At 37.5% G+C, this 13,597-nt stretch overlaps 1 protein-coding gene across 5 annotated transcripts in view; it reads right to left on the reverse strand.

Moving 5' to 3' along the window:
• The window catches only part of USP47 (ubiquitin specific peptidase 47), a 59,403-nt gene that overhangs the window by 20,813 nt on the left and 24,993 nt on the right, over positions 1-13,597 (reverse strand). For all 5 annotated transcript variants that reach the window (XM_081312555.1, XM_081312554.1, XM_081312553.1 and 2 more), the window contains one exon: positions 9,996-10,145. In XM_081312555.1, the coding sequence (XP_081168681.1) occupies positions 9,996-10,145 (150 nt within the window). The remainder of the gene's footprint in view (positions 1-9,995; positions 10,146-13,597) is intronic.

Below are 13,597 nucleotides of genomic sequence, written 5' to 3' on the forward strand. Positions count from 1 at the left end.
AAGTTTATAACACAAGTCCGTGAAGAAAAGCAGATAACAAGTTTCAACTTTTTTTATATTTTCCCTTCAGTAAGCAGCCAAATCATGATCCGTAAAACATTATTTATTAAATAACTGATGGTTCCAATGTTTAGATATTGTAAATAATCCAAAGCAAAATCTGTTACCTTGCACATCACATTAAATCACAGTGGCACAGGCAAAATCATCTATCCATCAGTTCCATATCTCAGCCACTTGATTTAAAGCTGGCTTTATTTACAGTATATTTTTAATTACTAAAATTCTATCTACTCTAGGGAATATTTCCACATTAATCTGAAAGCTTAACATTTAAGTGCTTAAATGTATTTCTCTTTACAAGTTTCTTTAAACACAACTGGTTTCCTATAAAATATGACTTGAGAATATCTCTTGCTCTTACCAAAATAATTTGATGCATTTCTTATTCAAGGTCTTAGTACTTTTCTATAAAATCCTACCCAACTTGAGACCCAGCTACATGCAGAGGTCTATTTAGCATGTCAATTATCCTGATGTCCCCTTTAGAACATCCATGCTATCTAACAAGACACAAGTGATGAGGCAAAGGAAGAAATATTCTATCAACTCAACTATATCTTCAGAAAACCAAAGAGTTAATAATAGAACAAGACAAGATTATGGTTTCAGTTGATGTCACAGAACATTTTATAGACACAGAACTAGTGAAAAAAATCCATGGCAGCAGTACCACACAACACAGCCAACCTAATCAAATACATTAAGATTGAAATAGCCAGGATCATGGACTTTGTCAACCTCTGCCTCATTACCTATTTTCAATCTGATGGACAAATATAGCCAACAAATCAGAGGCACACCAATGGAATCACCACTTACAGGACTCATAATAGAAACTGCAGCATCTAGAAATTATACCATTTCCAACAAAAATATGAATCCACTATGTAGACGGCATCTTTTCATAATAAAAAAGGACAAAGGGACACATGAAACAATCAACAGCATCTTCCAAGAAATAAAACTCACAAAGGAAGAAGAAAACAATGCACTACCTTTCTTAGATATCCTTACCAGCAGAGGAAATAATGGCAAATTAGAAGAAGTCTAACAAAAAAAAACATCCACACTAACCAAGTGCTCAAATATCAAAGTAACAACCCCAACCTTCCATAAGAGGAGCTGTGGGAGAAGCACAAATGCACTGCAGCAACCTAGAATTCTAGAAAAGGAAAAAGAGTGCATACACAACATCTTCCAAGAAAATAGATACCCATGAAACTTTATCAGTCTGACCCTTCAATCCATTACAACACAGCCAATACAAGCTATAAAAAGGATAATACTGCATACATCAAAAACATCTCAGAAACAACCAACAGACTATTTACAACCACATGGCATCATAACACACAAGCCAACTAAAGCCCTCCAAAATATCTTAAGTATATCAAAAGACTCACTATGTTGGACAAGCAGGTAGAAGACTAGCAGAGTATACATGAACACCAACTAGCAATCAGACATCATGATGAAATCTCCTTAATTTCACAACACATGGCCAATTTATCCACAGTTTCTTAGACAAAGCTAAATCCAAACACACTAGGGGAATTCTGGAAAGCCTGGCATTCAGACAAATCAGCCATCAATAAGCACATAAACAAGATAAGCAAGTTCTGCATACCGTTCAAGGAAGAGAAATGCTAAAAAAAGGGGGGGAAAATCAGAACACCTCCTTGCCAGCAATCAAACCCTAGATAAACAGGGATTAACCCCAGGATTAATATCAGGATTAATGCCAGACCAATAAGCAGTAAACAACAGTCTAAGGAGAAAATAACATCCCCAACAACACTGAGAAGTCAAGGGTATATAAATAGGCAGCAAACCCCATTCCCTTCTAGCACTGCTGCGAGAGACAGAGGGAGACAGGGAGAGGGAGAGAGACAGAGAGAGAAAGAGACTGAACCAGATTACTGTGAAAGAGGAAACCAGATTCACAACCTACTTAAAGTGAAAACACATTAGCCTGCTATCACTGTGTGATTTCAAGGCAAATGTTTTTTTTAAAAAAATAAAATCCTGTGATTCATTCTCATTACCAGTTGTTCTCTGGTGTCTAAATAAATAAAAGGGGGCTTAGATGGTCAGAGGACTCACCAATTGCAAAATGACTGGTGCACAGCTTATAAGATTACTATCTAAAGCATGTTGTTTGATGGATCCCACTTTGGGAGGAGATCAAGGATAGGGGAAGGTCTTCAAAAAGCCTCCAATTCACCCCTTCTCCCTCCATTTCTGAGAGCTCAGAGAAGCACTAAGAACAAACAAAACGAAAGATTTACAGCCCTCACTTTTTCACATGGATAAGAATTCTGTCACTGCTGAAACACAAGACACTTTTTAAAAAAGCTCCTAACTCCAATGGTGGAGCAGAGGTGGGATGGCGGTCATGAGGCTGAAGAAAAAAGTAACATGCTGCTATGATTTTCTAAGATTGCTCTTCAAAACCAAACAAAAAATCTAGAAAATGCATGCTTTATCTAAAAACCATGGAATAAAAAAACACTTTTTGCAAAACAAAATTTTTATCAGAATGGGTTGCTACTGAAAATTCTAAAAGGCATGTCAATTTGAAGTTTGACCTACATGATACACATTAAAAATCTAAAGCCAACATGCACATTTCTTACATGTACTGTAGAAATTTTGATAGTAACTGTGGCTTAAATATTTTTAGAGAAAATTTGCTAACTACAATTCTGAAGTTGTGCATACAATAACATTTCCTAGAAATATTGAGATAGATAAACAAAAGCTGTATCTCTTTAATTAAGAAGTAAATGACACATGAATGGCTGAAAAAATAGGCATGTGAAATTTATGTAAGCTCTGTGTGATGTGCAAGTCAACAAGGAACCATACTGGGTTATATTTATATACAGACAAAAAAAGAAGTGATGCTGCTAAAGAACTTCTAAAACTAGATAAAAAATCATGAAAGGTAATGCATTATTTAATGGCTTTATTGCTTACCAAGGAGAAAATTATGCTTAAACCAAGTACTTTAATCTTTTACAGATCACCTTTAAAAATATATTTACATAGTTCTTAATAATCTTATATTTCATTCTGGTATTTTTTATTTCTTGAAGCTTTGTAATTTTATAATAGTGTAGTTTTTTTAAAATTCTTTTAGTTTTATATTCTTAATTGTCCATGAAAACATCTCTATAAATATACAGTCAGGACCAAGTATTTACTTCCTTAAAATCAAGTGCAATCAGTCAGATCCACCTTGCTATACTGCTCTCACCTACAGATCGTATTAGTTGAAATTTGAAAACCAGCAGAATTAGTGGCAGACATAATGCCACTCAAATTTAATGGGAAACAATATTCAAATAACACCGATGATGATTTAGTTAAAAGAGCAACTTTTACAGTCTTTATTGTCTTATAATAAAATTACACAAACTCTGTAATGTAATAAATAGGTCAATGCAAGTGTTGTGATATGGACTTTTTTTTAAAAAAAGTATTACAGCATCTATATTCTCCAAAGTCAGTGTGTGCCAACCCTAGACCAGACTAAGAAACAGATACCATGTAAACCTAAAACCTATTGCTCTTAGGATAGCTATACTGCAGACATGTCAAACACAAGGCCCGGGGGCCGGATCCGGCCCGTGAAGTGGTTTCATGCGGCCCGTGAAACCATCCTGGAAACAGTGAGGGAACGGCCCCCACTGCCTTGGCCCTGGCCCAGAGACCCTCCTTCTGCCAGAGACCCCCAGATCTGTCCCACTCTTGCCCAGACCCCCATAGGCACCCTTGATGCGAACGATGTAGAGCTGGCCACGCCAACCCAGTAGGCCATACGCACTCTAGCCATGCCTACCCAGTAGGCCACGCCCACCCTGGCCATACCCACCCGGCCCCTTGAGGGCAACTGCAATGCTGACGCGGCCCTCAATGAAATTGAGTTTGACACCCCTGCTATACTGTATTTGGAGAATCTTACAAGTTTAAATGTGCTTCTCTTCCTCCTATTATCTTAACAGTCTTTGCCTGGACTTATGCCTTATTTATCTGATCAAAGTCTCGGTGGCAGATATTTCCTCTGCCCTCTTTTATACTCAGTACAACTGTTGCTGCTTCAAAAACTTTCTTTCTCTCTTCCTTCCTCCCCCCCCCTCCACTCCCTCATCCATGTATGTAACATAACTGGGATGAGAGAAAAGTAAGCTGGCTTTGGAGGACTTTAAAACTTTCAGGACAGATCTTTTCTGAAACATCTCTTTGAAATGCTTTAAACAACCATACTGTTAAAGTATAAAGCAAGCATTATGTAGAAAGTAATCATCATGTGTTCAACAAACTAAAATTTATATATTTTGGCTTAACATTGTTATAAATCTTGTTATATAAGATTTACCACTGCAATTTCATCTTAGTTATACCATTTTTATATGATATTCAAAGTGCCACTTCAAAAGTCTAGTCACTCTCCTTTTAGATTAGATCTAAATATGCTTAACAATGTGTACTTAGAGCAATTACAAATAGTTCTTGACTTAGGACCATTGTTTAAAGACTTTTCAAAGTTATGACAGTGCTGGAAAAAGTGAGTTACGACTAATTCTTCCACTTACAACCACCACAGCATCTCTGCAATTGTGTGATCAAAATTCAGGTGCTTGGCAACTGGCATTTATGACAATTGCAGTTTCCCAAAGTCACATGATCACTGTTTGTGATTGTCACAGGGGGCTTCCAACAAATGGGGGAAGCCAGATTTACTTAACAATCATGTAATTCTCTTAAAAACCATGGCAAAAAAGATTGTAAAATTGAGCACGATTGTTTTAATGATTGCATTGCTTAGTGAAAGAGGTTCCGGTGCCAATTGTGGTCATAGGTCAAGGACTATAATTTTTAAAATATTTACAAAAATATATTTCCAAAACTGGAAAGTTGTTTGTAACCTTTGTTCTAGGTAAACTTTTAGGCAAGTATTTAGATTGTTGTTTAGTACCTGTCTGATTCAATCCTTATACGTGGCTAACCTTAGTCATAGATCAACAACTCTTGTTGCCTATTCTGTAGCTGATTAATTCTTATTTGTGTGTGAAATGTAACCATTTGGGCTATTATTTTATGTAACACAAAAACAAGATGTAGTAAAATGACCTTGGTTGTACTTTGGTTTAACCTGAATATTATCAACATGATTAAAAGACTTTTAATGTGGACCTTTACACCCTCCTAGATTATTCTTTTCTATGAAGCTGAGTTTTTTATGGCTTCTACTGGTCTAAAAAGGGCATTGTAAACTCCTATTGATCAGAATAATTATTAAATATTAATTAGCAAAAACAAGGTCTTAACTTTTCAAAAATGACATTTAAATACAAATGACAAATAGATGTATTTCAATGCTACATTTAGGATTAAATGTACATTTAAGATTAAAGAAAGCTAGAGCAAGTTAACTTAAACATCTGGAAGGTTATTCTTCAAGTTCAAGGATAAAATGTTCAAATTAAATATGTAGGTAAGAATAGTTAATGCAGCAGAGCTACTATTTTAAAACAGAAAAAGTTTGATGTATTTCTTTTGCAGCTAAGGTATTCAAGGCAAAAATAATGATCAGTTGCTGAATGACTGCCAGATATATTTTACAAGGGTTCTGGCTCATTAAAGATGGCTTAGGCTACATTTTTAGAATATTATTTGAAATTCCTCGTGTTTAATACAATTTGCAGTCTGTGATGGGAAAACTGATGCTTGAGCTTGCATTTGTGTGGGATTTAATTTTTTCCCCACATTTAACTTTTTTGGACCATTTTCAAACAACCTAGAACTAAAAGAAAAATATACGGTAACATAGGTTCTTCCTTGAGCAGTTTTCATTGGCATTTCATATAGCAGAATGCAATTTCAGACATCACATTTGGAATTTTGTGTAAAACTTCAAAATGGTTCAAATGTGGTTTCTAAAAATCTCAGCGGGACCAAGGATGAGTTTTGTGGTTTATGTCATTGTTGTTGTTTTTTAAGCTACAAAGCAGCAATGCAGAGTCTACAAAGAGTCTTGAGTCTGGTTCTTTTCATCATCTTGTCAGCAGTCTTAAAAACAGGTATCAAAATATTCCATTTTATGAGTACATGGGTCCTTGGGGATCATAGTTAAAAAAAACCCTAAGATATATTTTGAAGAGTCAGCAGGAAACTGACTAAATAAATAAATAAATAAAATTAATTATTAAAAAAATCCTTTAAAATACTACTACAAATTGTAAATATTTATAACAATTAGAAACAATGAACAGATTGGCTTTTGGGAAAGGGCAACACAGAATAATAACATTCATTATATTTAAAAAAAATAGAAAATCACTTACCTCTAACTAGAGTTCTTTCAAGGTAGTATCCTCCATAGACCCTCTATTTTGGATAGTGACGTCTGTGGCAAGTCCCCTCAGAAACACACTAGCAAGTTCAAAAGAGCTTTACATTCCCTTCCACAAGACCTATTAGCGCATGTGTCGATCTCCTTATGATTATTTTGTTCTGAGTCAAATTCTTATTTACCCTTTTTAATGGAGGATCAATGGAGGATATTACCTTCAGACAAATCCATTTAGAAGCAGGTGACTTTTCCTTTCTCCAAAAGCAAGTATCCTCCATAGTTCCCAAATACTGAAAACTACAACTAAAATGTTTTTCTAAATAGAGGATCAGCTTTGCGATATAATGTAGGAAAAATCTAATATTTCAGACGAATCAATTATTAACACAGTAGGTAAGGCAGCACACAATACTGAGTCTCATGTTTGGATAATCGTAAGAAAAATAGGCAATACTCTCTGAACAGGAATAATACAGGTACTCCTCAATTTGTAACCACAATTGGGAGTGGAACTTCTGTTGCTAACAATGCAGTAATAAAAAGTGTGATGTCATGTGACCTCACTGCTTAGTAACAGAAATCTCACTACTCCCGGCTGCCACCGTTAACTGAAAATTGTGGGTTGTTAAGTGAGTACCTACTCCAATCCCAGCTATTCTAGGTGTGGTCTCTCCCACTCCTGAGCCTTGGTAAGTGCCCCATCTTCAAACCTGCCTATCTCCTCCCCCCCCACACATCTCTTGTTCCTTTGGCTGCCCTACTCTCCTGTCTTGCGGGGCAGCAAGCAGAAAAGGCCCAGCTGATCTTAGCCATCTTCTTGCTCCTGATGCTGACAAGGTTTGTCCAGCCTGGCCCTTTGTGAGGCAACTATTGGCCACAGGAGAATATCTTCCCCTTGTGAGGAAACAGCCATGAGTGACCTTGTGCAGCCAGCAGCTGCTTACAAAGGGCCAAGTCAGACATACCTGGCCAGCAGAGGCAGCAAGAAGATGGTGAAGACTGGCTAGGGCAGCAAAGGCTGCTGACTATAAGAAACCAAAAAGTGGGGGGAAATAGATGGGTGGGGGCTCCTGCGACTGTAACTGTGGGCATGCTGCCAAGTGCCCAAATTTTGCAGAGGTGCTACAATGGCCATAATTTCAGGGACCTATTTTAAATTCTTTCATTCAGCTCCACCAAAACCTCAAATGGTCATAAGTCGAGGACTATCCGTAAGGTACTTGATAGCAGGCAATTTTTTCCTTAGTTAGAATATATGTAGAAAAAAAGAACCCTGTGTTATTTAACAAAACTGCTTCTTTGTCGAGGTACCAGCCCTTAATATTTTACCAACAGAAAGACAACACCGACATTTTATTCAACTAGCTCCCATTATCCAAGGGAATTTTCCATTAAAAACAAACTAATCAGAATATGAAGGCCTTAAATATCCTATTTATAAGAATATTTTATAGTGATGTTATATACATAAAAATGTAGCATCTGCTAAGTTGCATAGCATATAAAACTTAATAAAGCATAAAGGTTTCTACATAGCGTTTATTTAAAATCAGAACGATTATCACACTCCACTGGCTATCTAACAACTGATTAGTTAGTAAAGAGTATTTCAAGGTGACCTTGGCTTCTGGTGTTATCATGGTGTTATCATGGACTAGTCAGTGTCATTTGCTTGGCTGCAGTACAGAAATGATTTCCCTTGTCTTCTTCAAGGATATTTTTCAGCTTCCTGTCTAGCTTACAAGTTTGCTATCTCTTGGCTGTCTGGCATGGAATCTGCCTAAATGAATCTCCCAGTGCATATCCATTAGGGTAGTTTAGGTTTAGCCTGGCAAGATTCTGTCTATATGGTATGTGCAAAAAAAGAACTGAACTTTGGCTGGATTGTTTTACGTCAGGGGTTCCCAACTGGGGGTACTCATACCTCCTAGGGGTGCAAAATGATATTCCAGGGGGTGTGAAAACTTGAGTTTTCAAAATTATAATGTATGCATAATTTGTTGCCGTTATTTCGAACTTTTGTAAGGTGTGCAAGAATATATCAGAAGCATTCTCGGGGTGCGGGGTATAAAAAAGTTTGGGAGCTGCTGTTTTACATCATGTTTTGGCTAGGCCTAACATTGTCTTTAAAATAGTAACTCTACTTTAAAACAGCTGTAACTCTGTCTAACTGTTCAAGATCAGCAAAAGTGGGCTAGGAGCAAAAGCCTAATTAGGCAAGAAGTTAGCATTTGCTTAAATTGAAATTCTTAGGAAAAAAAGTCTGGGTAATATGAACCTACTAGAACATGTTAATAAGCATCTATGTCTGTATATATCTATCTTGTATCTTAACTGAGATTATAAAATATACACTCTTGTTGTTGTTTTTTTTAAAAAAAAATGCAACTGGAAGATCAGACAACCAAAGAAATTCTGGGTTTATTTGTTCAACAGACTACATCACTGAAATCAGTGTAATCATTTAAATAATAATTAAATTCCCTTGTTTTTAAAGCTGTCTATAAAGCCTTATTTTAAAACCTTAACCTTAACCATACAATTTTTACAAATTGTTATAAAAATAAAATTTAAGTTATACACTGTAAAAAGCATCAATTTAGGAATATAATTAAAAAATTTACAATTCAGAAAGGCAGATAGGGAAGTGTACCAGCTCTCTTGGAGACAAAGACATCTAATGACTTTGGCCAATCACTCTTTCTCAGCTCTAGGAATAATGGAATGGCAAACTTCTGAAAATGCTGACAGAAAACTGCATGGATCTGGCAATATTTTCAACAGGAATCAGGGTTGATTCAAAGAAACATGAGTTTTTCCTAAAAAAAAATAATCCATCCTTTGTTGCCTGCATAGTGCCATGATGGAAAGGTAGTTAAGAAAACTGGAGTGATCAGCATGTCTATTTTCAATTCAAAGCCAGCCTTCCCATCTCACTTATATTAGTCAGTATGAGTCGCCCTTATAAACATATAATCACTAGTTATCGCAATCTAAGCATCCTGAATAAAGCAAGATGGCTAGTATGAGAGGCTGGAGGGAACTAGATAGTGCTAAATTACTGATTTGGCAATAAGGGTCCAGTCAGAGAGAATTTGGTCTCAAACTCCGTGCGCAATAGTTTATTGGGACTTTAGTGAATATTCCAGAGACATCTAAATACTGCCAATTTAAAGTTATCCTTCCCTAATACAATCAAAAGCCTATCTGGAATTCCAAATAGGAATTCCTTTCCTATTTGCTGTAATATTTACCAAGTTTCAGAACAATTAATTCACATAAACCCCATATTATGTTTAAAAAGTACATTTTTCTACAAGAAAGGCAGAACATGTGTTGTTTTATTGCATCTGGAATGTTAAGATTTCACATGTCGATTGACTGCTTTTCCTTTTCCCAAACATGCACTAGTAGGACTCATTGAAGGGTGTTCTAAAGCTTGCTAGCTGGTCTACTGCACAAGACGGACAACCCAAGATGGAGTTTCCAGGATGATGCTTACCTTTAAAGAAGTGACAGTACTGTGGCATTATTATATAGAAAGACACAGTAGCATTCAGTTTAACATACACACCACACTAGCAAAGGCCTGATTGGCGCCATAAGGTCGAATAACCAATGGAATATCCAGGTAAGTATCAATTCTCCAGCTCTCATAGCCACATTCCAGGCATCTTACATAGTCCTTCAGCTTGCCTTGGTAGAGCTGATTTATGAGATCAGCCTGCATTTAAGGAAAAAAGTATTTCAATATTACAAAAACAAATTTGTTAACCTTTATGAAGCATTATTTCCTGAAGAATTTAATTTTAGCTGGCTAACATATTCTAAACTGCAAAAAATTACTTCATAATAGTTCAGGATATGTATTCTAAATTGTGCCTTTCATCCTTAAGCTTATAAATAGCATTCTTTAAACTAAACAAATAAAAAATATATAAAATATATTTAAAATTCACAGCTATTTATTTATTTATTTATTTATTTATTTATTATTGGGACTTATATGCCGCCCTATCTCCCGAAGGACTCAGGGCGGCTAACAACAATAACATACAATAAATACAGAAGTTAAAATAAAAATTAAAGGCCCCTGTACAATAAATTAAAATTAAAATAAATTAAAAATTAGAGTTAAAAATTAAAAACATAATTAAAATCCCTGTCAGTCCAGGTCAGCCAGGTGGAAAAGGAGTGTTTTGAGGCTGCGGCGAAAGGACTGGAGATCTGGGGCCATCCGAAGCTCAAGGGGGAGTTGGTTCCATAGGGCTGGCGCTCCCACAGAGAAGGCTCTCCCCCTGGGGGTCGCCAGCTGACATTGTCTTGCCGACGGTATCCTGAGGAGGCCTTCTCTGTGTGAGCGTACTGGGCGATGGGAAATCGTTCCCGGCAGCAGATGGTCCTGCAAGTATCCCGGGCCTAAGCCATGTAGGGCTTTAAAGGTAAGTACCAGCACCTTAAATCTCACCCGGAGGGCAACCGGTAACCAATGCAGCTCACGCAGGAGGGGTGTAATATGGGAGTATCGGGGTGCTCCCATTCCTACCCGTGCAGCTGCACTCTGCACCAGCTGAAGCCTCCGGGTGGTCTTCAAGGGCAGCCCCATGTAGAGAGCATTGCAGTAATCTATACGGGAGGTAACGAGTGCGTGGGTGACTGTACGTAGGGCATCTCGGTCCAGAAAGGGGCGCAACTGGCGTACCAGGCGAATCTGGGCAAATGCCCCCCTAGCCACGACTCCAATATGATCTTCAAAACTGAGTCGTGAATCCAGGAGGACGCCTAGATTGCGTGCTCTATCAACGGGAGGTAACATCTCTCCTCCTATAACCAAAGATGGAACCTCTTGGACTAAACGAGATGCCGGTACGTAAAGCCACTCAGTCTTGGCCGGGTTGAGCCGGAGCCTGTTCTTTCCCATCCAAATCTGTACCGCTTCCAGGCAACGGGACATCACATCGAGGGCATCACTGGGTTGGTTCGGGGTGGAGATGAAAAGCTCTGCTATTCATTTTATCAGCCTATTTTCAGTTACTTTTTAAAGTGAAAATAGAATTGAACAAAAATTTCATGGCAGATATTTATTTATCCAATTTGTCTTAATCATATTTAATGAGAATCATGCTTATTTCCATTCCAATTAAAAATAAATGCCTAATTCCCCTGAAAGCCCATATCAATTTCATATATATTCATAAATACATATGATGTTCACATTTTAAGTCCTTTACAGTTCATATTCATATATAAAATGATTTTAGTGTACTTTTACTTGAAATGCACATGCAAATATATTTTACTCAAATGTATACATTTCAAAATGTTCTCTGGTACATTCTTGAGCTGGACAAGAAACAATGGACAATTAGTAAAGATTGGCGTAGTGGATATATACAAGAATGGAAAAGGGAAAAGCAGGAGTCATGTGATCCAGATTCAATGCTGAATTGCCACAAAGAATCTAGACCCGTCTCCAGTCACTTTTTTCAGTGCTGTTGTTACTCTGAATAGTAGCTAAACAAATGGTTGTAAGTCAAGAACTACCCGTATACAGATTTCATGAACATAAAGGACTCACAATAGCTTTTTAAGGAATTTCTGCTTAGTAGCCAAATATCAGTCTACTGACTGGTTCAGACACCTTTAAATAAAGAGCAGAGACCACTTTGTGCAGAGTCCATATTATGATTTAAGATGTGGTAGAAGATATTGCAGGAGATATTGCAAGATCTCCTTTGGATAACAGGTTTGACACTATTTTGCATTTGTAGAAGTTTAAATATGTTAAATGGAAATCATCTATCTGAAGCACAACATGATGGAGACAGTGCTGAATAGCACAGACCACCAGTTTTCTGTGAGCAATATCACAACTGAATTGAATTGCCCAATAGTGCTCAATTGATGTTATCGTTTCCTCCAGCAACAATGCTTGCTTTCACATTAAGTACAGAGACTTCATATCTGAAAACTGATGGTAGTGGTATGTATTTAGCAATCTAAAATTTACACAAATATGAGCTGTCACTGTTGTGACTACTGCCTGTCGATGGCCTTCGGTTAGGCTGAAACAGGAAATAAAGATTTGTCCCATGTCCCATACACACACACACACACACACACACACACACACACACACACATATATATATAAAATAAGATTTGTCCCATGCTTGGGACCTAAGCAAGTGCATTCTAAATACTTAAAAAACATTTAACACATATCTCCCTTGCTTCTCAGCTAACAAAGAGAGAGAACGAGCCTGTGGCCTAGGGGTTAAAACAACTGCTTAAGATGCAGTCAGCCCAGGTTCAAATCTCAGAAGGGTATGGCTGACTGATGAGAAAAAATAAGTTTGAAATGATCATATCTGTCTCCCTTTATTCTTTGTTAGCAAGCCAAAAAATTTACATACGTACGTACGTACGTACATACATACATACATATATATAGAGAGAGGGACGCGGTGGCTCAGTGGGTTAGGATGCTGAGCCTGTCGATCAGAAGGTCGGCAGTTTGGTGGGTCGAATCCTGAGTGCCGCGTAGCAGAGTGAGCGCCTGTTACTCGTCCCAGCTTCTGCCAACCTAGCAGTTCGAAAGCACGTAAAAAGGCAAGTAGAAAAATAGGGACCACTATGGTGGGAAGGTAACAGCGTTCTGTGCACCTTTGGCGTCTAGTCATGCCAGCCACATGACCACGGAGACGTCCTTGGACAAGCGCTGGCTCTTCGGCTTTGAAACGGAGATGAGCACCGGCCCCTAGAGTTGGAAACGACTAGCACGCATGTGCGGGGGAACCTTTACCTTATATATACTGTATATATATATGAATGGGAGAGATCTCTAGTTACTTTAGGTCAGACATGCCAAACTTGTGACATCACGTGATGTTGCGCAACATATTAGAGCTTTTTCTCCATTACCGGCAATGGAGTGGGTGCGGTTTTGGCATGACGCATCTTGCCTGCGGGCCAGCAGTTTGACACCCCTGCTTTAGGCATATATATACAGAAACACTATGAGACTCATAGGAACAAGTCTGGAAGTAGCAAGTTGCAACTTTTGGCAAAATAGAAAAAAAGGAATAACTAAGTTATTTCTATATATTTGTTGTATCTTTTTTAGAAGATAGACTGAATTTCAAAGGCTGTGAGGGAAAAAAAGATAATCACAAAA

This window comes from Vipera berus (genome assembly GCF_964194415.1).
Source record: "Vipera berus genome assembly, chromosome: 1".
Lineage (NCBI taxonomy): Eukaryota > Metazoa > Chordata > Lepidosauria > Squamata > Viperidae > Vipera > Vipera berus.